The 27,623-nt window shown below is 39.8% G+C and overlaps 3 protein-coding genes across 8 annotated transcripts; 2 read left to right on the top strand and 1 right to left on the bottom strand.

Moving 5' to 3' along the window:
• Positions 1-1,955: 1,955 nt before the first annotated feature.
• On the top strand, positions 1,956-8,552 carry LOC148727089 (uncharacterized). The gene has a single exon (XM_088726430.1). It carries the CDS (start codon positions 1,956-1,958, stop codon positions 8,550-8,552), a length of 6,597 nt encoding a protein of 2,198 aa, XP_088582556.1.
• A 4,977-nt stretch (positions 8,553-13,529) lies between these two features.
• On the bottom strand, positions 13,530-15,693 carry LOC148727088 (histamine H2 receptor-like). The gene has a single exon (XM_088729097.1). It carries the CDS (start codon positions 15,510-15,512, stop codon positions 14,565-14,567), a length of 948 nt encoding a protein of 315 aa, XP_088585223.1. The 5' UTR covers positions 15,513-15,693; the 3' UTR covers positions 13,530-14,564.
• Positions 15,694-18,880: 3,187 nt separating this feature from the next.
• Positions 18,881-27,577, top strand: LOC148727087 (neuromacin-like protein). 6 transcript variants are annotated; one of them, XM_088728181.1, is made up of 4 exons: positions 18,887-19,724; positions 25,638-25,714; positions 26,191-26,272; positions 27,079-27,577. In XM_088728181.1, the coding sequence occupies exons 2-4, from the start codon at positions 25,697-25,699 to the stop codon at positions 27,264-27,266; spliced, it is 288 nt and encodes a 95-aa protein (XP_088584307.1). In that variant the 5' UTR covers positions 18,887-19,724; positions 25,638-25,696; the 3' UTR covers positions 27,267-27,577. The 6 variants fall into 6 exon arrangements, with proteins under 6 accessions (XP_088584309.1, XP_088584307.1, XP_088584305.1 ...); XM_088728179.1 differs by lacking the exon at positions 25,638-25,714 and adding an exon at positions 26,695-26,816 and having other exon boundaries at positions 18,901-19,724; positions 27,079-27,212; XM_088728180.1 differs by lacking the exon at positions 18,887-19,724 and adding an exon at positions 23,191-25,382.
• Positions 27,578-27,623: the final 46 nt, after the last annotated feature.

Below are 27,623 nucleotides of genomic sequence, written 5' to 3'. Positions count from 1 at the left end.
GCTACGACAAAAAAGCCTTAATTTATAAAGCGCAACAATTAATTAAGCTCGACGAAGTCGCAAAGGCCGGCCGTCGTCAGAATCTTAACAACTTAAATTATGGCACGGAAACAGCAACCTCTGGCTGAGTCTACCTGGGTTGTCACGTCGCCGTCGCCCCGAAAACGTCTATATCTTAAGCTCCCTATTATCGGCTGTTGACGAATGTATTCCAAAACATCAAGTTATGAAATCCACAAATGCATCATGGATTGACAACAACCTTTGCAAACTTTGCCGAAGAAAGAAACTACTCTACAAGAGGGCTAAAAAATCGTCTAAGGAGTCTGACTGGCCGGGGTCACTGAGCTAAAAAAAAAAATGTAACTCCGCGCGATGGCGGTATATAAACAACTTGACTGAGGAGCTAAAATCAAACACTAGCCCCAAGCCTTTTTGGAATTACGTAAAATCCAAGAGAAAAGGATCAAGCGATCTAATATCCTTGAAAGTAAACGATAAGTTTCTAAATGACGACATTAGTATTGCAAATAGCATGAACCATTATTGTTCGTCTGTATTTACTGTTGAGGACCAAGCTAACATTCCAGTTTTCGATTACGTTACTGAAGAGGTCGAAAAAATCTGAAAAATTTAAATATCTATAAATCCCCAGGGCCAGACGGCATATCGCCACGGATTCTGAAAGAATGTAGTCAGGTATTATCATCTCCGTTAGCGTTACTTTTGAATACATCTTTTTCGTTGGGTCAGCTACCAAAAATGTGGAAAAATGCCAATATTACACCGGTGTACAAAAATAGGGAATAGGAATCTTAGAGAGAACTATTGTCAGATTTCACTAACGTGTATTCTATGCAAAATTTCGGAGAAGGTGGTGAGGAATCGAGTCGTTGATTTTTGGTCTGATCAAAACTTTTTCAACCTAGATCAATTCGCGTACCTCAGCGGTAAATCCACTCTATTGCAGTTGTTAGTTTGTTACGATAACTGGGCTAAAGCTAGAAATTTTTCTAAACCTACTGACGTTATCTTTCTAGACATGTCCAAAGCTTTTGATGGTGTACCACACGAGCGTTTATTGCTTAAGCTGAATAGGTACGGCATAGATGGGCCTTTACTGCAGTGGTTTAAACATTTTTTGACAAACAGAATGCAACGCGTTGTTATTAGAGGAAAGTGTTCGGATTGGACGTCAGTGAAGTCCGGGGTGCCCCAAGGAACAATTCTTGGCCCTATTTTGTTTATCATCTACATAAATGACATCTCAACAGATTTGACATCTACTGTTAAGATTTATGCGGATGATCCTAAAATCTACTGTACAATCAGTTCGCCAGATGTTGATATCCCTGCTCTGCAGAGTGACCTAGATCGATTGAGCATATGGGCAAATAAATGGCAGATGCATTTCAATCCGGATAAATGCGAGGTCATGCGTATTACACATAGAAAGGATAAAACTAAACCAATTTACTCGCTGGGGGGGGGGGGGAGAGGAATTTAGGTCGGTAGAGAACACTAAGGACCTCGGAGTAACCATTGTAACTCCCATTGCGGGCCTATGTTCACGTAAACATCCGGGCAATCTCCCATGTGCTTTGAGAGGAAAATCGTCACGTTCATTTTCGAGAATGTTTGGTTGCTGTTTTATTGTCATTGTATGAAAACCCTAAGCTCGAACAGTCGGTGAGTTTTCATTTCAGTTGTTAATGTTGTAATTTCGTTTGTTTTAAGCGTGTTTTCTGTTTGCAGAAAACCTCTCCTTTACTGGCGAGTCGAGTTTTCGACTCGGGCAAATGTTTCTGTGAAATAAACAACAGTTTTCGACTTCTACGAATTGGTCGTGGAGTTTATAGGTTTAACTTGTTCCATAAGAGGATTTGGAAGTGGTGGAGGCATCGTAATTTTGTTTCGGGTATATTGTTCGGTTGGAACACTTCGAATTTGGAATTATGGAAGATGACCTTGAGCTACATTTGAATTCTTCGCATCAACAAGCGAGTGATTGTACACACGTGACCGCGTTGGGCGGTTCGATGGAAATGGAAGAAGAAAACGGCACAGGAAACATTCAAGATAACTCGCGTAACGAAGTTGAAGACGTCGAGGGATATTTGAACGAGAAGAAACGCGCTCTAAACAATTCGCGCTCCGGCTATGTTGGAAATCTGACCAGAATATACAACGAAATTACCCGTTTGATGGAAAACGGCGGAACCCAGGACGAAATCTCAAGGGAAATGGAAAATTTTAACGATGGATGGATTAAATTTGTGGATGCTCATGATAAATACTGCAAGTGTTTGGTTGTTGGTGTTGACGCTTCGGCGTTGGAAAAGGCTGAGAAAGGTTATAAGGAGCAAATGGAGCGAAAATTAAATCTCGATACCGCTGTAAAATGGTGGCGACCCGAGTATCAGCACAGCAGTGTATTTTCAAGCTTAAGACGTAAAGGCCCGGGCAGTAAAGCTTCCAAATCGAGTTCAAAGACATCTTCGAGTACGGTGTCCCGAAAAAGAGAAGCTCTTGCTTTAGCTCAGCTTAAGGTCCGCCAATTGAAGATTCGCCAGCGATTGGACGAAGAAGAACAAGAGATTCGAAGGAAAAGAGAGTCAATGGAAGCCGAAATGGAGGCAGAAAAGGCTGCTATGTCATTAAAAATTTATGAAGAAGAAACAGGAGAAGAAGGAAGAGGCATGGAATTATCAATTAGTCATGAAAGGGAACATTGTCAGCCACCTAAATTACAAGGTGTGACCGAACTAAAGGGTACTTTAGAGCCCTTTGCAATGAATCGAACTCCATCCCCCAAACCACAAGTTTCTACTATTCCATCTCTGTCTACGACTAATTATTTAAATGAAACAGTATCTGGATCATTTCTGCCACACCCCAAACGGGAAGCCCTCGTCGTTCCTGCCTCATCGTGTAACTCAGCTCAGCCAAATGGTTACGCGACCTTACAACCAGTCTCTCATCTGTCAAGTTCCAAACAACTTAGATTTACATCCTCCTTAGACAATCCTGCCTCTGGAACTGTTGGTGGCGTTACATCATCTGTGACACCTACAAGTAACACAATCATAAGTTCGTTAACAGTACCTGTGTTTCAGCCCTGGGAATTGCAGCACACTACTTCCCGCTTGCCAAGTGGGGATTCGAAACCCTTGTTTGTTGATTCTGTAGTACCCAGTATTAAGTCTTCAGAAGCACTGTATGAACAACCCGTCAGAGAATCGTGGTCTTCTGTTTGGCAAATGCCGCGAGCCCAGACATCACAAAATGTGACGTGTAACACAACACCAGCACAGCAGGTACAGTACTTTGACAGTGGAAGGGAAATGGTGAAGGCACTGAGGCAAGTGGTTACCTCGCCAAAAGTCGAATACCTCAGGTTTGATGGAAACCCACTTAGATATGTGTCATTTATTCACAACTTCGAAACTTATTTGGAACAGGACAACCCTGACGACTCTAGGCGTCTCCAACTACTGATCCAACACTGCACTGGAAAGGCAAGAGAAGCGGTCGAGAGCTGTGAGAATTTACCAGTTTCTGATGGTTATCGAGTGGCGAAAGAAACATTACGCGAGAACTTCGGAAAACCGCACGTAATTGCAGATGCGCAAATTAAGAAATTGCTACGTTTACCTAGGCTGAAGAATGTGGATGGACCTTCCTTATTAGAATTTAGTAGACACTTAGACACTGCTGATCGAACCTTGACTGGAATGGGAACTGAATATGTAGCTGACCTTAATCACATGAACACTTTGAGAGAGCTAACCAAAAAGTTGCCAATGTTCCTCCGAGCAAAATGGACCGAGTGCGCTGGGAAAATTATAGTATCAGATCGTAGACCTAAGTTTGGAGATTTTGTAAAATTTATCAAAGAACGAGCCAAGTTGGTGGACAATGAATTCGGACACGACATGAACTCTGAACCCTCTAAAGAAACAATTCTCGGAAGGAGTCAGGGGAATCAGAGCAAACCTCACCTCCGCTCATCAACGTTCTTGACTGGAACTGGATCAACCAGTGGTCGTCAGAATGAAATCAAGAGAGGGCCAGATTTCGTAAAGAATCAAGCTCCTTGTCTGGTTTGTTCCGAGCGACATGAAATTTGGAAGTGCGAAAGGTTCAAAGGTTTCACATATGGAGAGAAAAGGAAAGTTGTGCAACAAGGTGGACTTTGTAACAAATGTCTTGTAAAGGGACACATAGCTAAGGAGTGCCCCAAAGTGAATTTCAAGTGCCAGAAGTCTAGTTGTGGAGGTAACCACCACACTCTAATGCATCGTCACACTACAGGAACCGGAGGAGAAGCTAATGCTGATGCTGAACAACAATCGCGAGCAAGACAAGAAAATGCTTTGCTTCCTAATGTTACTGGGGCCGGGAATGATAGAGAATTAACTGTAGCGGCCACTGGGGCCGGAGAAAACCGAGTTTGTCTTGGGATCCTGCCTGTCAAAGTTCAAGGAAAGGGTAGCGACAGGATGGTCGAAACGTATGCTCTGCTTGACAATGGTTCGGAGGTGACACTGTGCCATGAAAGGCTGGCAAAGGAACTTAAGCTTAATGGAAATAGACTTAGTTTCACATTGACTGGAATGACGGGTTCAGCCCAGGTGGAAGGTTGCCTTGTAGATTTGGTGGTGAAGTCCTTGGATGAATCAGTTACTGTCGAATTGTTGAATGTGAAAACAGTCAATGATATGCCAATTTCTACAAGTTGTATAGCGAAGACAGAAGACCTTACTAGGTGGCCTCATCTTCGAGACATTGACATTCCAGTGCTAGAATATGGAGAAGTCTTGCTATTGATTGGGCTCAAAGAGAATCCTGGCCTGTTCCTTCCACTTGAATGTAAATCTGGTGACCACGATGAGCCGATAGCTATCCGATACAGCTTGGGATGGACAGTGATGGGTCCAATGGAGGGTCAGAAAGGGGATCACGGTTGCTCAGTGAATTTTGTCCACAAGAAGGAAAGTCAGTGGAGGCAAAGGGGAGTCCACGCCAACACTGAGCCGTTTGATGTTAAACACCATACTGATGATGAATTCTTACATCGCCAACTCGAGCGACTTTGGAAAACAGATTTTGGTGACTCTTCCGTTGGAATAGATCCAACGATCCAACCATCCATTGAAGACAACAAAGCATTATACAAGATGGAACAATCCCTGCAAAGAGTGGGTGACCACTTTCAAGTTGCTCTGCCATGGCGGGAAGAATTGCCTTATCTCCCCAACAATAAACCAATGGCGGAACAAAGGTTACAACTTCTGAAGAAACGACTGCTTAAAGATGGAGAGTTGCTTACGAAGTACCGAAGTACGATGCAAGAGTACATAGTTAGTGGGCATGCCCAGAGAGTTCGAAGGGAAGAGTTAGACGTGAGAGATCGACCAGTTTGGTACCTTCCGCACCATCCTGTGACCCATCCGTTGAAACCAGGAAAAGTAAGAGTGGTCTTCGATTGTGGTGCAAAGTATCATGGAACCTCCCTTAATCAGCAATTATTACAAGGCCCTGACTTGGCAAATCCTTTAGTAGGAGTATTGATCAGATTTCGCCAAGAATCTATCGCCATCGCAGCCGACATTGAGGCTATGTTTCATCAAGTTTACGTCGAGCCCAAGGACCGGGATGCGTTGAGATTCTTATGGTGGCCCAATGGAGACTTGAACGAGGAACCGCGAGAGTACTGCATGGTGAAACATCTATTTGGGGCGACCTCTTCTCCATCTTGTGCAAACCTTTGCCTCAAGAAAACAGCATCGATTTATCAATCAGAATTCGACCCTGTGACAGTTCAAACCGTGAAGAAAAACATGTATGTCGACGATTTGATGAAGTCTGTAAATTCACCAGAGATTGCAATAAGGCTGTCTTCACAACTAAGAGAATTGCTGGCGAAAGGTGGCTTCAGGTTAACAAAATGGCTTAGCAATGACCGGAAGGTGTTGGCTGAAATACCACAATCTGAAAGAGCAAGTTCAGTGGTCAACTTGGACATAGAAGATTTGCCCACAGCGTGTGCGCTTGGTTTAAAATGGAATGTAGAGACTGACAAATTCATCTGGGAGGTGTCAGCCAAAATTCAGCGATTACTGGAAGAGAAGCCAATGACTAGACGTGGAGTGTTGTCAGTTGTTAGTTCATTATTTGATCCACTTGGTTTTATCTCCCCCTTCATAATGAAGGCCAAGCTATTACTACAAGAACTTTGTCGGAAGAAGGTGGGATGGGACGGTGTCATTGGTGAACAAGAAAGGGTTCAGTGGTTACACTGGCTAGAAGACCTTCCAAAATTGCAAGCATTCCAAATCGAACGATGTTTTAAGCCGAAGAACTTTGGCGAAACAAAGAATGTTCAGTTGCACATTTTCTCAGATGGATCTCGTGTAGGGTATGGAGCAGTAGCCTATCTACGCCTTGTTGACGTTTTCGACAACATCCATTGCAGCTTTGTCATGGGAAAGGCACGGCTGGCCCCCATCCACGAAATCACGATTCCAAGGTTGGAATTATCAGCAGCAGTTATCTCAGTTAGGCTGTACCAGATCATAAGTCGAGAAGTGGAAATCAAGATAGATCGAGTGAAGTACTGGACGGACTCTACTACCGTATTGAAATGCCTTAAAAATGACACCAAGCGGTTTCACACCTTTGAGTCGAATCGCCTTACCATGATCCGTAGCATATCATCCACCTCAGATTGGAGATACGTCAACCGAGATGAGAATCCAGCAGACGATGCATCCAAAGGCTTGAGGCTTGACGAGATGATCAAGAACAAGCGGTGGTTAAATGGTCCAGCGTTCCTTTGGGAAGAAGAATCCTGTTGGCCAGCAACCATTGAGGTGCCCCCCTTGAAAGATAGCGATCCTGAAGTAAGAAAGGAAAGCCGAATCTACACCACTGTTGCTGTACAAGATTCAATAGGAGGTTTGATACATTACTACTCTTCATGGTGGAAATTGAAGAAAGCGTTTGCGTGGATTTTACGCTACAAGAAGTTTCTCCAGAGCAAAGTTTGCAAGCAGGAAGTATACGATGCATCTCCTCTAATTAGTTCAGGAAACATAGTTGGAAAACTAACCGCACTCGAGCTGCAAAAGGCTGAAGAGGAAATTGTTCGTCAGGTCCAGAAAGCTACCTTTCCAAGGGTGTTCGAGGCACTCAGTAACATCTCGCCTGGCGCAAACAAACGGTTGATGAAGAAGGCACTAAAGAGGGAGGGCTCCTCGATATTCCAATTGAATCCTAAGTTGAGAAACGGGTTGCTGACAGTTGGTGGAAGACTAGAGAGTGCTCCTGTAAACGAAGATTTGAAGTATCCTTACATTCTACCCAATAATCACCATGTGACAGAACTAATTATTCGGCACAACCACGCGAATGTGGGCCATATGGGCCAGGAATCTGTGCTATCATCACTGAGAGAAAGGTTTTGGGTCATAAAGGGACGCTCTGCAGTACGACGTGTATTGAGAAAGTGTGTTGATTGCCAAAAACGAAAGGCACCCACCGGAGAACAGTTCATGGCAAAGTTACCTGAAGACAGGATCACCCTACATAAACCTCCATTCACATATGTCGGGGTGGATCTTTTTGGCCCCATAGAAGTAAAGCAGAAAAGAAGTAGAGTCAAGAGATATGGATGTATTTTCACGTGCTTGTCAGTCCGTGCCATACACATTGAGGTTGCAAATACTTTGAATACAGATTCTATGATCAATGCATTGAGGAGATTCATTTGCCTGAGAGGATGTCCCGAGGAAATCAGGAGCGACTGTGGAACGAACTTAACTAAAGCAGACAAGGAGTTGAAAGAATCGATTGAAGAATGGAATCAGCAAAGGATCGATGGATTCTGTGCTCAAAGAGGAATTCAGTGGATCTTCAATCCACCTGGGGCAAGCCACATGGGAGGGGCATGGGAAAGAATGATCAGGTCCGTACGTCAAATCTTGAAGGCCCTATTGAAGGAACAAGTGGTCTGTGACGAAGTGCTTCACACCGTGCTGACTGAAGCGACTAACATCCTCAACAGTAGACCCTTGACGCGAAACAGTAATGACGTTATGGATGAAGAACCGTTGACCCCAAACCATCTTCTAAACTTGCGACCATGTTCCAGTTTGCCCCCAGGAATTTTCGACAAAGAAGATCTTTACTGTCAACGCCAGTGGAAACAAGCGCAGTACCTGTCAAATCTCTTCTGGAAACGGTGGATTAGTGAATACCTCCCGACCCTTCAAGAACGAAAGAAGTGGAATGAAGCAAAGGAGAATCTGAAAGTGGGAGATGTCGTTCTGTTAGCTGACAAAAACTTTCCCAGAGGACAGTGGCCACTCGCGCGAATCATTGAAGTCTTTCCTAGTGAAGATGGGCTTGTGCGTTCTACAAGAGTTAGGACCAGTTCTACCGTCATGACCCGCGCGAAGCGCCAAAGACAGAGGGAGGTGAAAACGACAGTGACTACCCTCGTACGACCAATTACGAAGCTGTGTCGTCTTGAATTGTCAAATTCCTAGTTAGTTAGAATCATCCGGTGATTCTTCGATCACACTTTCATGTAGCACCTTGACGTTATGGACGTGTCTGTGCAGCGTTACAAAGTTTTATTTGACGCAGACTCTGATCTAACCTTATAGACTACAATGGCCTGGCATTTGACATTTGTAACATATTTTGAACTGGTGTGGATCTATATGGACGACAAAATAATTAGGTGTATTTACGCCGGCACCTGATGACATTGATCTAAGATGTGGTCAGTTAGTTTATATTGCTTGTATTGAGTAGCTTCGCGTTATTTCACGTTAAATCGCACTGGTCGCAGATAGCCTTTGTAAATGAAATAGTTTGTGTAAATTTCATTTAGGGGCCGGTGTAACTCCCATTGCGGGCCTATGTTCACGTAAACATCCGGGCAATCTCCCATGTGCTTTGAGAGGAAAATCGTCACGTTCATTTTCGAGAATGTTTGGTTGCTGTTTTATTGTCATTGTATGAAAACCCTAAGCTCGAACAGTCGGTGAGTTTTCATTTCAGTTGTTAATGTTGTAATTTCGTTTGTTTTAAGCGTGTTTTCTGTTTGCAGAAAACCTCTCCTTTACTGGCGAGTCGAGTTTTCGACTCGGGCAAATGTTTCTGTGAAAGAAACAACAACCATCTCTTCAGACGTGTCCTGGGGCATGCATGTATCTGCAACGGTAAATAAGGCAGATATAGTACTAGGTAACATAAAGCCGTAAAGCGGTCCATTGGAACTAATAGCCAGTACGTGTTTTTGCAGCTCTATAAGTCACTGGTCAAGCCCATACTTGAGTAAGCGGCTCCTGTTTGGAGTCCGTATATGATTAAGGATATTACGGCTGTAGAAAAGGTTCAACCAAGAGCTTCGCGACTAGCTTTAAGGCAGAAACGAGGCGAAATGAGTTACGAACACCGTTGTAGCTTACTAAAATGGCAAACACTAGAAAAGCGGAGAGAGTTTCTATCTCTGGTTCAATGACCTGATTTATACTAGAGACGGATTATCCGTCTAGGACGAGCTTGGGCAAGGAACGGTAGCTCGTCTGATAATTCGTCTGTATATAAACGCGGGCAACCAGTCCGATCATCCATCCAGACAAGCTATCGCGGTAGTCCGTCTTGTCAGACGAATTATCGCGGATAACTCTTCAAGACGGATGATCCGTCGCTGCGTATAAATGCGGGAAGAAGACGAACTATCCACGAAAACTACACCTCGTTACAAGAAGCCAGCGGTTGTTTTCAATAAACTATCAATTCAAGATGGCGGACAAGTCAAATGATGGTTCGTACAAGCCCAGAAAGTCAAAAGAACAACGTATATGGACGAATACAGAAATGAAATACCTTGCGCTTGTGTTAGCAGAGGAGAAAAAACACTTGTGTCATTGCCGCCATTTTGAAATTTGCCGCTAATGCCGCACTAAAGCATTTGACTTGGGCCCAAGCCTTTTCGTTGTGCTTTCTCGGAAATCCGTTCAGAAAACTCGTCCAGTATAAAACACGGGACGAGTAACACGACACACCGATAGTTCGTCTCATATTTCTTCACGTATTTATACTAGACGGATGATCCTCGACGGATGATCCGTCTCCAGTATAAATCGGGCCAAAATAGTTTTTGGTATTGATCACCTTTCTTTCCCAGATTTCTTTGTGTTTGCCAATAAGCGTACACGCCGTACACGCCGAATCATTGTCTGTTTTTAAGAGTAGACTTAAAATTTATTTGAATATTTATTGAATATTTGAGTCAGTTTGCTAGACATAACGTCTCGTAGTCACGTTCGACGCACTAAAAACTACTATAAAACGAATACAAGAATTGTAAGAACGTGTAAAATGGTATATAAAAAGTCACTTGTAAAAATGTAGCGGAATTCCAAATCGATTTCGATCAATTACGATCCTCATCAGTAGTACTCCGCCATGTTTAAAATACTCATAAATAATTGTTCATATAAGTGACTCTGAAATGTCCACACTTCTTCCAGAGGTCCAATTGGCCTTAAATTAACCGGGGTACTGGCCCAGATTTTCATGATTTGGTGGGATGAAAAATTTGCAACAAGGCTGAATGAATTGGCCATCGTTATGAAAATGAACAAACGGTACGTGGATGACATCAACATGGCTGTGCAAGCAACACCAGTTGGGATGAGGTACAAGGATGGAAAAACTCACATGGATGAGAGATCCGTAGCTGAGGATCAAGGAATCAGTGACGATGAGAGGACTATGACATTGATAAAACAGATAGGAAACGACATACACCCGTCAATACAACTCGAAATAGATTACCCCTCTAAACACCAGGACGGAAAGCTACCTATCCTTGACTTGAAGGTGTGGATGGAAACAAAAGAGACAGACAGGCAGGACGAGAAAGCCTCAGCCTCAGTGATCATGTATGAGTTTTATTCCAAGAGCATGGCTTCTAAGACAGTCATACATGCTAGGTCTGCCGTAAGCTGGAGTACAAAGAGAACAGTCCTGACCCAAGAAGTCCTTCGGGTCTTACTTAACTGTAGCAGATTGTTACCATGGGAACGAGTAGTAGAGAATGTTAACGAGATGGTCCTGAGAATGCAATACTCGGGGTACAGCAAGAAATTCAGATATGAGGTTGTAGATTCGGCCCTCAAAGCTTTTAGAGCGAGACAAAGAGCTGAGCGAAAAGGAGAAAGACCGTTACATCGACCCAAGGAGTGGAGAAAGGTGGAACGAGAAAAGGAAAAGAGCGAAAGGAAATCCAACTGGTACAAACGCGGCGGGAATGAATCAGTAATATTTGTACCAGCTACGCCCAACTCACGGTTACGGAAGGAATACCAGACAGAAATAAAGCAACAAGGTTTCAATATTAAAGTGGTGGAGAAAGCCGGAATCGCCATTAAACGACTACTCCAAAAGTCCGACCCATTTAAACCGCGACAGTGTGGACGAGAAGACTGCCCAGTGTGTAGCACAGGTGGAAAAGGACCGTGTGATAGAGAAAGTGTGACGTATGAGATTAAGTGTATCCAGTGTAACAGCGTATACGTAGGGGAAACAGCCAGGAGCGCGTATACCAGAGGGAAAGAGCATACGAAATCACTTAACAATAAGGAAGAACGATCTGCATTGTGGAAACACTGTAAAGAGAAACACAATAGAGAGGTAAAGCAGTTCCGAATGGATGTGACGGGGGTTTATCACAATGACGCGATGCTGAGACAAATAACTGAAGGAGTGAGGATAAATAATGTGAACGAAGACTCGCTTATGAACTCCAAGAACGAATGGAATTTTTTTCAAATTCCACGAGCTGTGATTGATACATCATGACCGCTTACATGAAGCCTGGAAGAAGTGTGGACATTTCAGAGTCACTTATATGAACAATTATTTATGAGTATTTTAAACATGGCGGAGTACTACTGATGAGGATCGTAATTGATCGAAATCGATTTGGAATTCCGCTACATTTTTACAAGTGACTTTTTATATACCATTTTACACGTTCTTACAATTCTTGTATTCGTTTTATAGTAGTTTTTAGTGCGTCGAACGTGACTACGAGACGTTATGTCTAGCAAACTGACTCAATTATCGAACACGTTCCTGGCCTCGGCCCACAAAATTTCATCACAATATTGAATATTTATTGAATATTTATTGAATCTGTAGCCATTAAATTTTATCTTTTGTATGTTTTTAGTCAGGGAAATTGTTTTTATGTAGAGGTAACCTCACGATTTTCCCTTTTCAGGATGTATTTTTTATATTTCCGTTGTAGCTTCCTGAATAAAAGTTATGTTATGTTATGTGAGAGGGCCGGATGGAGAGAACACTGCCCGCTCTCGGAACCAATCAAATTGCAGGATTCGTAGAATACCACCCGCTCACAAACTGAGAAAAAAATAAATGGCCGAAATTTTTAATTGACAACTGACATTTGCACCCCCTCCCCCCATTTTGCACCCCCTCCCCCCCATTTAGCTTATTTCTTTCAATGTAACTAAAAATAGTCGGCAATTAAACTTTTGACGCGCGATTTTGTCTCTGCGCCTGCTCGAAGGTGAATAGTAATTGCTAGTAACTTCCGAACGACAGCGGCCAAGGCGAAAATCACTAAATTGACCTGTATGGTATATATACTTAACCGGAACTTGCGACAGTTGTATCCTGAGCACATCGAATTTAAAAAAAAAAAGATAAGCACTCTCTAACGGTGTCTCCCATAACAAAATTTTGCCTCATCATTAGAAAGAGCGTTTAATTAAACAAACCATTGATTATCGATCGAATTTTCTTGTCATGTTTTGATTAAATGCCAAAAAAGGGTTCTTAAAGACTTGGTTTACCTTCGACATCCATTTTTGTTTTGCTCCTTCAAGAAAAACATTAGTTGCGCTGCAACTTTTAAATTCTTGTCCTTTGGAAAGCTTTCATCATAAAAATTGAAGGAGTTTTGTGATTTATTCTTGCCTCCTGATAATTTAAGCTTTGAGAAAATATGGTACGTAATCAATATATTTGTAGTTGGCTGAGCAAACAGAAAAATGAATTGATGTTTGAGACGTGCGCGTTAATTGCAAAAGTCTTTCGTTGTCATGTTAATCAAAATCTTCAAACGAAAGAGATATTTTTACATCAGTTTAATGATATCTGGTAATATCCGTCGTCCGCTAATGTACTCTAATGGTCTTTATTGATTTTATCGTTAACTTTCCCGAAACGAGTATATGTGTTCATGCACGTCGAAAATTTTTCCTCTTTTTTATGACGTTTTTCAACTAGAGGGTCTTTTATCGACCTCTTCATTCAGTCTGTTTTATTGTAATGTACTCTGATAGGAACCGGAAAACAGTTTATATTATGAGCTCTGTCTTAAAATTAAACGAACCAGCTCAGCTTAAAGTGATTAAGTTACTTTCCTATAAATGTCAATTTTGAGTTGTGGCTTGACTTTTCGAAATCCAAGGTCACCATTTTGGGGCATACGTGTTTTTATTTATTTCTTTATTACGAATATTTAGACAGGGTAGCCCAGTTCAGCAAATAGCTGGTTCATATGGGTTCTTGATTATTTTAGTTGAACATTCTTTTATCTGTGCCCTTAGTTTTTTTCTTTTCTGAAATGCCAACCACGAGAAAAGCTCTATAAATATGTACAATGTCAAGATAGTGTTCGGTGAACTGCGCTGAAAACAGTTTAACTACTACATCCTATGTGGTCTTCACAAACTAAACTTTCCATCTTGAAATTTTACTCAAATCAGAAAAAAAAGGACAAAGATCATAAGAAACTACTTCATTGAATAAAATTACTTTAAGCTTCCTTTTTACATCAATTTAATGATATGTGGTAATATCCGTCGTCTGCTAACGTACTCTAATGGTCTTTAGCGATTTTATCATTAATTTTTCCCAAACGAGTATAAATGTTCATTTTAATTTGAGAACTTTAAGAACTTTAAGAACTTTAAGAACTTTGAGAACTTGGAGCCTTGTTGCACGTCGAAAAATTTTCATCGTTTTCAAGACGTTTTTCAACAAAAGGGTTTTTCATCAACCTCTTCATTCAGTCAATTTAATTGTCATTTCTCTCTGATAGGAACTGGAAAACAGTTTATATCATCTGCTCTGTTTTCAAATTAAACGCACCAGCTCAGCTTAAAGTGATTTTTTTACTCTTCTACAAATGTCATTTTTGAGTTTTGGCTTAGTTGACCCTTAAATATTTCCCAAGAAAATAGCCTCAACTTTACTAATGCGTTTTTACGAAATCCAAAGTCGCCATTTTCGGGCATACGTGTGACGTTCTTGATTATTTTAGTTGAACATTCCATAATCTGAGCCCCTAGTTTTTCTCTTTTCTGAAATGCCAACCATGAGAAAAGCCATATAAATATGTACAATGTCAAGTTAGTCTTCGATGAACTGCACTAAAAATTGCATAAATAGCGCTATCTACTGCGAGGATCGTGTATCATACGTATTTATAAAGATTGCCAAATGCAAATCTACTGAGATAATTGCCTTAGGTGGCCTACAATCTTTCTCACTGCCTGTTTAACCCCTTGTCTAACTCCTCTTAATCTCCAGCAGTACAAAATTGGATTTAAAGATGAATTAAGTAAGGTAAGAGTGATTGCCAGTCGAACAGCTACGTTAGACGATGGGTTGTAACCGCGAGTGCCCGTTAAAACGATTGTACTTCCAAATGGAAGGTAGCAGGTCACCAGAGCTATCTGTACGTACAACCCCGTGAAGACTGTCCTTTTGTACTTGGCAATGTTGAAAGCACTCCTGCGTACGTTCGATTGGTTATCTTGATTAGTGCCTTGCAGCTCATGACAATATTTGCGTAGTTTAAGGAAGATCGTCAAGTAGGACATAGCTGAGATTGTAAGTGCGGAAAAAATGAAAGCGGACATTAAGTCGGTAATCAAAGCATGCTTCCAAAACCGTCTCAGGTTGGCGAGGGAAATGTTTGAAAGCCAAATCCAAATAATCATCGCGCGTGTTCGTCTGAAAGTTATTACATACTTGTAATTCAATCTCAAACAAAGAGCACAAAGTCTGTCTAAACTTATTGCAGTTAAAATGAACAAGGAGACTCCACTCAGAACTTTACCGAGGATGTTATTGATGGTTACAAGAATGTAACAAAGCTGCAATCGCCGACTTGTAACTGAAGACAACTGGAAGGCAAACAGAGGTTGGGCAAAAACGCCAACACAAAAATCGGTAACCACCAGGCATTGATACATGAGTTTCGATGCTGGTTGAAGAGAAGAAATCTTTCGCAAGGCAAAAAAGACCACAGCATTTCCCAGAGACGCTGAAATGGCAAGGAGACAGTTTAAAGCTGAAAGAAAAAATAAGAATCGGTTTCCTTGTGTTGAGGCAGCGCAGGTCACCAATCGAGACATCTCGTGGAAGTCATTCAAAGTAAAATTCACTATCATTATAAAATTGGTTTTCCTAACAGGACTTTGATTATGTGGAATCAACTGCAGCAACAACAACCTCCTCAATACCGTAATGAATATTTCTTTTCAAATAGAAAGAGATTCTAGCAATATCTATTTATTCAGCAGTTGCTATGAATGACGCGTTATTTAAATCAACAAGTAAGATATCACGTTCGGCAAACAACGGCAAGTAATCACATCGCAGTATGATAACATTTTGAAGCCAACGATTAGTTTCATAAACCTTGATCCGTAAAATCTCCGTTTATTGGATAACTAACACCTCTAACAACTCAACGAGTTTGCTGGACTATTTATTTGTGAGGCGTGCCGAAAAAGTTCATTTCTCATCGTGCTAGTCAAATATCATTCTTAATCAATTTAATTTTAGATTTTGATGATATCAGGCTGTGTTCATTGTTCCTTCCATTGATAAATTTTCTCGGACTTTCTCCTAACTTTTGAGGAAAAAAAATGGAAGTAGATAAACAAATTGATAAGTCGTAATCTTATATTACGTTGGTAAAATTTTAGATTTTACGAATGTGTAGCCATGGCCAGCCGCAAAACCAAGTAAATTTGCTTCAAGCTTAGGATCTGTTCGTTTGGTACTCAAGTGAAACCTTGTTAACAGATGAAAAGTTTTTGAAAGTTTACGCATTAGTTCAAAAATAATAAATTTTTGCGATAACTACCTCAAAAGATTAAATCATGGAGTGTATTAGAAATAAATAGATCAAAAGCATCCACAAAATAAAGCGTCAGTAGTTCAGGAGAATACTAGCGACTCGTTTTTCATCGATATCAGTTTGTAAGGGGGGTATGAACAACAAACCATGTTTTTCTTTTCAGTGCCCCATTAGGAAGCTTCTTCAAACTTTTTTCTGGACAAAACTTTTAATCTGAAAAAAAAGCAGTTTCTTAACATGTGTTAGCGATAATGTTTCGAACCGGTTGACATATTATACAGATTTTTCAACCCTCATCATTCTGTCTACGCCCCAAAGGGGTGTAATCCCAGTTCAAATTTAGTAAGATTTGCTTGTTTCTTCCATTGCTTCAGGTACGTAGGGTAAAAAGAAGTGCATTTACATATTACGTCATATCTAAAAGATATGAAGATTAGCGGCTATAAAACCTCTCTTGCTTAGACCACGTGGTATTCTGGGTAACAATTAAATTGGACGAGGCCTGGTTTGAACAGTTGTTTTCTTAACAGTACAAATTTTTTTTTACCGTATCAAGCGGTCGCCCTGTACATGTATAAGCGGTTGGTTGTCATAGTCCCGAACTGTTCCCCCTCTGTCACTAAAAGTGATTGATTGGTCACCTCACGGTTAAGCGGACCTGGTCTCCTTTGAGTGAGTCCTAATGTGTATCAAGCGGTCATCCCGCCATTCCCCGTGGGTGGCCGCACAATAAAAGTTGACCGCTTAATACTATGTATTTATTGACTGAGTTTGGTCCAGCCGGACGGGAAAGCATTTGGTTCGAGGTCATGACGAACGGACCGAGTGCAGCGAGGTCCGTGCTTCATGATCAAGAGCCAAATATTTTCCCGTCCGGCCATACCAAAGTCAGTCAATAAGCTTTTATCATGTGACCACTAGTTGTTGAAAATTTCAACCTAAATAGGGCGCGATAGACGGGCACACGTGTGTCAACTTAACGGCCTGCTCCCAGTTGGCTTGTTAGCTCAATTGGTAGAGCGCTGCACTAGTACTGCAGAGGTCAGTGGTTCGAATCCCGTACAGGCCTGATTTTTTTCAGGTCTAATTTTCTCTATTGCATAAATGGCGCTCTCCACTGCGAGGATCGTGTATCATACGTATCTATAACCGCAGTTCAAAATATATGAACTTCATATATTCATCGTATCTGAGATGTCTATTGTTTACGTCCACCAACACGGCGGCAATGACGTAACGTGCAAACCACCTATTCTTTGCTTAAGTCATTAGTCTTTGCCCTAACAACAATCTTCTCAAATCTAATTTGGCGGCTATTCAAGCAGGCATGTCTTTCATTCTGGTTGACACTCCCAATTTTGCATAAGAGCTTCAGAAAATCACTGAAAAATAACCTAACCACTCTGAGGTGCCCATGTCGTCATCAAAGACTTGAAGAAGCCTGAACAGAAAATCTAGTAACAAACTATTAAAAAGTGTAAGTACAGAATGACGGAGTGTTACCCAGTAAACAAATTACAACTAATTTTTGCGTAAGTCATTAGTTTCTACCATAACAATAATATTCTCAAACCAAATTTGGAGGCTATTCAAGCAGGCATGTCTCTCATTCTGGTTGATGCACCCAATTTTGCTTAGAGGCTTTAGAAATCGCTAAAAAAAGTTTATCTGCTTTGTGATGTCCAAGTTGTTAACAAAGCCTTAGCGAAGCCTTGCAGCAGGACATTCAAGTTTGCCCAAATCTACAAGCACTCCAGCCTTTACTATCGATGTAATAAAGCATTGTACTCATTAACGAAATTCACGCGGCTAATAGAATTATAATCCACCCAAGAGGAGTAAATGCTATTAATATTAGACAGAAAACAATGTCATCTACCTTGGTTTAAAAACTGCGATAATTGTTTTGTGCTATAGTTCCCAATCAGCATCAGGTTTGGACATTGGATTCTGTTAAAAAGGACTGAACAGAAAAGCTCGCTGCTTATCCAGCAATTGTTGGAACAGTACTTACACCTTCCCCTATAGTCATTTTTTCGTTTTTGAAGTCTTTAATAAACCATAAGATAAAAGATACATATCCTATGTTACATAAACGATAAACTGTGTAATGAAAAATTACAATAATATACTATGGCCAAAATTAAATTATGTAATTATAACAGGTTGTGTTAAAAAATTAGTCTATTTACAAATGTGGTCATGAATCGTTCTGTGTTAATAATAATAATAATAATAATAATAATAATTTAATATTTATATTGCGCAAATTAACATGTCGATATGATCAAATGCGCATCACAACACTGTTCGGGGGACTTTGGCCGGACTGCATCAGCAGTTTACAAACAATCAAAGGAAACTTATTTGAAGATGCCCCCTTCCCCCCGATTCCCAGTAAACAGGCCAGACCACGTCACAGTAATCTCGTGAGTGGGTTCTTTAACGTCCCCTGCCTAACCAAATTACCTAATTAATAGATGCAGGAGACGGGACCTACAGTTTATTCGTCCTTATCCGAGAAGACTAGAATGTCTATCCATTTGTTATTAAAGAAAGGTAGCGCATTCTCCTCAGTTATTTTAAGACCTTGAGTGTTGGACCTTGAGTGTTAATCTTTGGGCGGAGGCAAACCTTGCGACGTAAATGCTCCATGCAGCTGCCAAATTCCTTCAAATGAAAATCTTCATCACAACTTTTCAAACATCTCGTAAAATAGGTTAGTTTAGTTAAGAATTACTCACAACGTGTAATTCAGTTGAACTAACAGGCAGCTAGCTCTGCTCCGTTGGACGAGTGTTTATGATACCATTCCTTATTCTCGCTTAGCTGAACCTAGCCTCAGGTTGTCTATTTTTTTTTAATCTTTTCTACCATTTCTTTTGTTCATAATTCTACTCTACGTTACTTGTGGTTAATTTTTTTTTTCTGGCTAGCTTACATTTCGTATTTCTGGCCATTTCTAGTCAAGCCTGCAAGCCCGTTCAAGACGACATTAGGTTACAAAGTAGGAATACGTGAGTCAATATCTACCAATTACTGCAGGTCTTCCTCAATTTTCCATACTTTAACATTATAGCAGTTACCCGTAAATCCAGTCATCAAACATACGCATTCGTGACTCTATATGTTCACCTTGGACAGAATTTAAAAGGGTGACTGCAAACTTAACTGTGGTAAAAAATACTACTACATCCTATGTGGTCTTCACAGACTAAACTTTCCATCTTGAAATTTTACTCAAATCAGAAAAAAAAAGGACAAAGATCATAAGAAACTACTTCATTGAATAAAATTACTTTAAGCTTCCTTTTTACATCAATTTAATGATATCTGGTAATATCCGTCGCCTGCTAACGTACTCTAATGGTCTTTAGCGATTTTATCATTAATTTTTCCCAAACGAGTATAAATGTTCATGTTAATTTGAGAACTTTAACATTATATAGCACTTGGAGCCTTGTTGCACGTCGAAAAATTTTCATCGTTTTCAAGACGTTTTTCAAACGAAAATATGGTAAGTAATCAATATATTTGTAGTTGGCTGAGCAAACAGAAAAATGAATTAATGTTTGAGACGTGCGCGTTAATTGCAAAAGTCTTTCGTTGTCATGTTAATCAAAATCTTCAAACGAAAGAGATATTTTTACATCAGTTTAATGATATCTGGTAATATCCGTCGTCCGCTAATGTACTCTAATGGTCTTCATTGATTTTATCGTTAACTTTCCCGAAACGAGTATATGTGTTCATGCACGTCGAAAATTTTTCCTCTTTTTTATGACGTTTTTCAACTAGAGGGTCTTTTATCGACCTCTTCATTCAGTCTGTTTTATTGTAATGTACTCTGATAGGAACCGGAAAACAGTTTATATTATGAGCTCTGTCTTAAAATTAAACGAACCAGCTCAGCTTAAAGTGATTAAGTTACTTTCCTATAAATGTCAATTTTGAGTTGTGGCTTGACTTTTCGAAATCCAAGGTCACCATTTTGGGGCATACGTGTTTTTATTTATTTCTTTATTACGAATATTTAGACAGGGTAGCCCAGTTCAGTGAATAGCTGGTTCATATGAGTTCTTGATTATTTTAGTTGAACATTCTTTTATCTGTGCCCTTAGTTTTTCTCTTTTCTGAAATGCCAACCACGAGAAAAGCTCTATAAATATGTACAATGTCAAGATAGTGTTCGGTGAACTGCGCTGAAAACAGTTTAACTACTACATCCTGTGTGGTCTTCACAAACTAAACTTACCATCTTGAAATTTTACTCAAATCAGAAAAAAAAGGACAAAGATCATAAGAAACTACTTCACTGAATAAAATTACTTTAAGCTTCCTTTTTACATCAATTTAATGATATGTGGTAATATCCGTCGTCTGCTAACGTAATCTAATGGTCTTTAGCGATTTTATCATTAATTTTTCCCAAACGAGTATAAATGTTCATATTAATTTGAGAACTTTAACATTATATAGCACTTGGAGCCTTGTTGCACGTCAAAAAGTGACAAACGGCTTTTTCGGAACCAGCTCACGTCAATCCTTCCGGCCCCGCACACGTCAGCTTTTCCAATGGTTTTCTATGGGATTGCTCGAGCGAGACTGGATGGGTCATTTGATAAAATACAGTTTTGAATATATGAGTCGGGGTTCTTCCATTTTAAATCTTGCCATATTTTGATTAGTCTAGCTGAGTTTCTCATTCAGTTCGTTTTCTTTGTTTTATCCATTTTGCTGTGTTTCTTTTCCTTTCTTGCTGTGTTTGGTGGTCTTTGTTTTCTCCCTCTTGTTTTATTTCTTCCTCTTCCATTTTTCCATCTTGTTGTATTTCTTCTTCTTCCACTTCTCCATCTTGCGGTGTTTGTTTGCCTTCTATTTCTTCATCACCGTTCTCTTCGTCTGTTTGGATTTTTTCAACTACTCTTTCAAAATGACTCATATCACCTGTCGTTGGCGAACGACAATTGTACTCGGCTGGTTCGATATTTGTATATTTTAATCACTTTATTCGCTCGCGATACTCCAAAACTCAACTCGACTCGCTGTTGAAAAACACTCGCCCCTGGCCCATAGCAACGAACCAACCTATCAATTCACATAGTAATGCAAAAAATAAATAGATAAATAAATGTACAGGAAGCGGGAGGGACATCACCAGAAGTTCTTCTTCTCCGGAAAAAACTTCTTTGTCGTCGGACAGATGTACTTTGTCGTCGGAATAGATGATATGTGGTATATTAGACCTTCTTCGTCTTCGTATGCTAAGAGTATTGGTTTTCCGCTTTATTTGTATTTTTCTTCGTGCATCTCCATCTTGAAAACTGGCTTTAACAAATTCTTGTTCTTGAATAGCGTCATCATCTGTTTCAGTCAATGGTGCCTCTTCAACAATATCTTTTTCAGTTGTCCTTTTTCGTCGTTTTTTGTCCTTTTTCGTGATTGAGCCTTCAGGTGTTTTCTCCATTTTTGTCTACTCCTCTTGATTCAAGTCACTTTCTCCGGTTGTGCTGTGGGGCGGTTCTCCGACCATCATGTAACCAACTAGCAAAACGATAGCCCATAATGGAACCACATCTTGGAATCACCTACCAATTAACAAACTGGAAGTAAATAAAGAGAATAAATACTTCACCACAATTTCAATACTCTGTCATTGATACAGATGAGCTTAGACTTTTTCACTGAAATTGTATTGCCTCTTTGGTCGAGGGCGATCAAAACAATGAGAGTGTATTAGGAAAAAATTTTGGAAAGTTGACAATAGAGTGTTCATACAATTGTTTTGCCATTTTGCAGCTAACGGTTCATTCCATTGAGACTCTCTTACAACTGAAGAATCCGTTTGAATGTAACTGTATTTTTAACATATCCAATTCAAAATTGCTGTTGGCTTTTCAGTATATGCCGCTTTGCTTCCTTTCTCAGTTTCATTTTTGAGACAATCACTGAGCATGTAAACCAAACAGCATACATGAGTTGCATTTGACTCAGCTCGTGAGTGAACACAAAATTTATAGTGTGGTGCCAATTTCGTCGACACGTCGACAGTGGTGAAGCAAGCAGCGTGGAAGAAGATTCGTATGCAATCAAACGGTGTTTAGCGCGTCTTTCATCAAGCCATTAGGGACTTTAAGCAAACCACGACGGCTACGGCAACGAGAACGTGGAATAACAATAGATCTAATTGGCAGAACAATAGCCCAGCACGTGCGTTTTAAAACTGTACATTTCTTAGCCGTCCTTTGCAAAACAACAACGTGAAATCACAAAATCTGCGTCGTCTTCGAAGCGAAACCGCGGTGGAAAATTATTTTAATTTATAATTACGTTTGGAACTCAACGCTACTTTTATGCGTTATGTTGAGTTTGAGGTCTGGCGCCCTATGAGACGGTAAACACATGCAGCCATTTTCGAAATTCTGACTAAAAGTAGAAACTCATTTTTTAATCGACGTCTTCCGTGGCGTTGCAGTCGTGACTGCTTAAAGTCCCTAATATCAAGATAGAGTATTGCGGTGAACTTCAACTCCTAACTTTTGCGCCAACAGACATGATACACACCGGCGCGCACATCATTACAAACAAACGTAGCCATCCACCTCATGTAAAGCTTCTCTTGAAAGCTCTAAACAACAAATTTGTCGTCTATGAGTTAATTTTTATCTTATCTGTAGAGTTTTAATTGGCTCACGCTGAATGAAATTTGACAATAAGAGTCATCGGTTAAATTCATAGAATGTTAATGATCGTTTGAAAAAAGAAATAGCTTTTGAGGTTATCAACTTTCGTTTAACATTTTATGTAGTCGAGAGTTAAAACTCTGAGCATAGGGTTGTGCTGGCTATAGTAAGAAAATTAAAATAAACAGAAAGCAAAACTCTTTAAAAATTATCATAAATTGTCAGATACAAAATGGTCGGATATTGGAAATTAGCAAATTGCAGCTATTCTCTCTTTACCTCATTAGTCTTGGTAGGATCGGACATCTTAGTTTTCTACACAACTTTACCATAAATTTAGCCTTCTCAAATACAATTAAGGGACTATTCAAGCTGGCACGTCTTTCATGCTGGTTGATGCCCCCAATTATGCTTGGGCTTCAGCAAATCACTGAAAAATGGCTTACTCTGAGGTCTCCATGTTGTCATCAAAGCCTTGAAGAAGCCTGGACAGAAAACCTTGTAACCGATTATTGCATAAGAGCTACAGAAATTCACTGAAAAATAGCTTCTCTACTAATAGGTGTCCATGTTGTAAGTTATCGAGTTTTTATGCCAGCGCTAAAAATCTATAAAATTCAACGTAGAAACTGTGAAATCTTGCTGCGCTCAGAAAAGCGTGAACAGTACCAGTTCTCATTCAATTGACCATAATTAATCAATTGTTCTTACGTCATATCTGTAATTAGTGTCAAACTGTAACCGTCACCTATCATATCCTTTTCTGTAGTTGTTATCCACCAGAACTTTTCGAAGGGGATTAACCTTGTAAAAGGCGAATTCCTCCCAAGCCAATCGTTGTAGTAGATTACGTGAAAGACATAATTCATAGCATTACCTAATCCTTTGTACATTAGGCTTAAATAGAGCTGTTTGGTAGAGCTTTCTTTGGTCAAGCAAGCCAGGTCAGTTCTGGTAAAAAGGTTCAGTAGCGTTTGCAGAATAAATCTACGTTGGAGCCAACCTTGTCGTTGTCAGTCGTAGTCAACAGCCGTAATAGATCCCAGCCTTCCCGCAGCCAGCGAGTGCCCCCAGGAAAGCCTTTTCCCAGAGGAAGTTTATAGAGTTGTTCCCGTCCGTCCGTTTATTTGTGAAGGCAAAATCCTGTTTTCACAGTTTGACATATAATACGAACGGACATTCTGTTCATTTCTCGTACTGAGTTCGGGAAAAAACGAAACTCGCAGGATATATATACCCTTATTGGATGGTTTAACACATAGCATGCGCATATATTTCGCGAGTTGCGTTATTTTTCCGAGTCTTAATTTACATTTATGGCTTTCCTGTTTGACTTTGTAGAGTTGCACTTTTTAAATCAATTTTGATGCCTAGCTGAGTAAAATAAATTTTACCAATAAAGCAGTGAAAGCTTTCATTGTTATAAGATAAATTGCTGCCGCGATATTTCACTGGAGCGATATACCATGAGGATGTACACCAATGGCATAGCGTTGTAGAGATATTCCGTTGGACCAACATACCGCTGAGACGATATATCGCTGGGACTATATATCACTGTAAAGAGATTATTTTGGGTGATAAATCGCAAGAAAACTCCTGTCTCGTGGATTTATCGTTTTCATCTGGGGATAAATGCGCGGATGTAACAACGTATCTTTTAGAAAGAAAGTGCAATATCCGACTATAATCGTTTGCATCTCTTTTTCATAATACTTTATTAATAAATTTCAGAAAACCCATTCAAAACCGTAAAAACCAAAAATTGATAACCATAAACAGTCTTTATCATATCACGTGTCGTGTGATTGTAAAGCAATGATTAATAACCTGTAGAACCCTATATTACATACCAGATATACTTGAAAACCGAGATTGTTGAAAACAGAATTTACGTCTGTCTCAAGAGTTTGGTCTGGTATGCGTTGAAGTCACACACGCCACTTCCCTTGCGAACGTACCAAATTAGATATTGTCTGATATGTAATTTCATTATCATAAAAATGTGGAAGAAACGTTTCCGGACAAAAATCACGAAAAAATCCTGATGCTTTTACAAACCGTATCTCATTTTATAATCTCTTATTATCGAATAAAAGCACTTATAAAACGAAAGAACGGTTTGGCTCGATAGATTAATCTCTACTTTGTGGTTTTGTTGTCTTGGAATTTCCTAATGATGTCAATATTTCAAAAGACGCGCTTGAAAAACAATTTCAAAACGCATTAAGGTGAAACCTCGAGGGTATGTACTGAGTCTATATTAATGTGATACTTAGCAATAAATTTCAGTCTCGTTTTTGTCGCGTTTCGAAACCCATATCATTAAAGAAAGTCAGTTTCGAACCCTTAAAGTTACGAACCCGTATGAATATTCTTTCCTTATTTACCTTGCATTAGTGTAACAAAAGCTCAGAAAAAAATCGATTTTTCATTTTCGACCAGCGATACCGAGGCTTCAAAGTTGCAACTATCAGCAGTGAAACAACATGGTAAGAATTGGGACTTATCGTCATGTTATAGTTTTTTATCACATGTAATTTAGCAGCTGTATGGTCTGGTCACAAGCTTGTTTTAGTTGTGCTAGGGGAACATGCTACCTTCCTTGTTTCTGCTTCAAAAATTATTAACTCCAGTTTAAGACGAAAATCAAAGACAGCACTAATGAGTAGCAGAGACCGTTATTATCTATTATAGAATCAAAGTTATAACTACTGACTCCGAATTCTATATATCGTTTTTGACAGGCTTATCGTTGTGGATGTTATTTAACTTGTTTTGATCGTTGCTACCGTCACCATCTTAAATGTTTCAGTTGTTGAAGGTAATTCCTTTTTCAGGGATCATTCCAGGCTAAGTACTCTGATGTTTATAACTTCCTCTTGAATTAATTGTAATCTGCTCAACAAGGCCGAAATGCACACCACCGTAATTGAAATAATTGCGTAAAAATCCAAGACGAAAAAATAAGGAACCATGGGAGGCGCTAGAACAAGCCATTCAATCGTTAACCATTTTGAAAAAGGGCTTTATGCTGGCTTGATTTAAAATCTTGCCTTTAAAGTTTACTCCACGCTTTCAAGTTAAAGAAATAAAACACTTACTCTTCGAAGTATATATGCAGCAACTCAAGGTTAATGTATGGGAGAGTAGATCAAGTAAGGTTTCCTGTTTGTGAGTGCAGATCAGGCAATAGGAGTAAAGGTAGACTTCAGTGTGATTTGCGATCAATTTTTCGATCCTATTTCAGGGTGCACACACTGGGTTTTGACTGTATATATTTGTTGATCTAATTTTTAGGTAACTGCTGTGAAACATGGAGCAGGTGTTCCCGATGGAGTCGGTGGTTCACTGGAAAAGCCTGGAAGAACTGCAAGGATCGGTAATTATCGATTGCTTATCGCTACACTTCGAAACCGCAAAAAAGGGCTTTTATTGAAAAAGATTCTTTTGAAAACTGATCCGTAAGCAAGCTGACCTAGACCTCAGTTAACAAAGCTAGAAAGCCAGTCACCTAATCAAAAGAACACAATCAAAATAACCGCAAATATGTATTATGAAAAATGATAACAAGTGCAACTCGCATAACTGAACTGACCGCGACTGAGACAAGGTTGAATTAACCACGAGCAGGCTTCATTTCAAACCTCAATAGCAGAACTCAGAGAGCAAAGCCAGCTGAATGCCGAAGTCCAATTAAAACCTCCCGCATTAAGTCTCTCATAAACCTATTCGAAAAATTTGTACTAATCGCAAGCAGCATGGTAAAATTGTTATTTAAGTCTTCACTTAATTATTTTGCAGCTCTATTGAGCTGGGTTACACAGGTGGAAGTTGTCAGCTCTGTCGCAGCACATGTTGGCTGACCAGCAAAGCTTACCAGTGCAGATGTTTTGGAACCGGATCCTGTTAAAATTGATCGGCTGGTAACATTGCAGCTTCCAACTTAAGATGGTTTATAAACTTTTCTTAAAGTTCAACAGCTCTAATAATATGAAGTGGTGAAAGTAAACTTACCCGCGCGAGCTTTGTAATTGAATGAAAAATCATTTTCTTCGGTGACTTGAATCTCGTTCTGTTCAAAGCCCTTTACTTAATTACGATAGCCACCAAAGTTTGACCACTGATGCCGAAAATTAATGAATGAAAAATAACAAATCAAATTTAAGTGCTCTCTCGTTTTAACAGGTCGGCATCAAAGCACAAGCAGTAACAATGACAAAGATAACGATGATGATGAAGACGATGATAATGACGATGATACTAATGATAACGCCAGTCGGCAGACTGTGTTTGCATTAAAAGTGAAATTTATTTCCTTACCACAAGTTGAAGCAATGTCGCAATCTGATTGGCCAAGTTGTCGTTGTCGATAAGAGTACAGACAACGCTAAACCATTGTCGATTTGTTGAACAATCGACATAAAAGGAACTTAATGCTTTGTTACAAAAACCGACGCGTCGATGTTACTTCACAAATTTTCAAGGTTATAGGTAGTGAGCAGTTGTAAAATTTTTCATTTATTCTGAAAAAATGGGAAAACTTTCACTAAGTCATCAAAACACCGAAGCAAAATTTGGTATTTATCTGACTCTGCGTTGTGTTTTGTTCTCTGTTACGTCCTCTGTTCAATAGTCCATAACGCGTTTTTATTGAAACCTTATCATAAATCTTTTAAAAGTCAAATGTGAACATATTCCTTTTATGTGGTTTCGCAAGCCCTCTGTCTTGA

Source organism: Stylophora pistillata, chromosome 7 (genome assembly GCF_964205215.1).
Source record: "Stylophora pistillata chromosome 7, jaStyPist1.2, whole genome shotgun sequence".
Taxonomy (NCBI): domain Eukaryota; kingdom Metazoa; phylum Cnidaria; class Anthozoa; order Scleractinia; family Pocilloporidae; genus Stylophora; species Stylophora pistillata.
Note: the sequence above shows the minus strand (reverse complement) of the source record. Positions and strands in the feature narration are given on the sequence as shown.

What these genes read in the sequence shown, in the direction of transcription:
- LOC148727089 (XM_088726430.1), top strand. Translation starts at nt 1,956, where the DNA reads ATGGAAGATGACCTTGAGCTACATTTGAATTCTTCGCATCAACAAGCG.
- LOC148727088 (XM_088729097.1), bottom strand. Translation starts at nt 15,512, where the DNA reads ATGATAGTGAATTTTACTTTGAATGACTTCCACGAGATGTCTCGATTG.
- LOC148727087 (XM_088728179.1), top strand. Translation starts at nt 19,574, where the DNA reads ATGGTCTTTAGCGATTTTATCATTAATTTTTCCCAAACGAGTATAAAT. An exon ending in GTTTTTCAAACGAAAATATG is followed by an intron (nt 19,725 to 26,190) that starts GTAAGTAATCAA and finishes TCTAATTTTTAG; the next exon opens with GTAACTGCTGTGAAACATGG. An exon ending in TGGAAGAACTGCAAGGATCG is followed by an intron (nt 26,273 to 26,694) that starts GTAATTATCGAT and finishes ATTATTTTGCAG; the next exon opens with CTCTATTGAGCTGGGTTACA.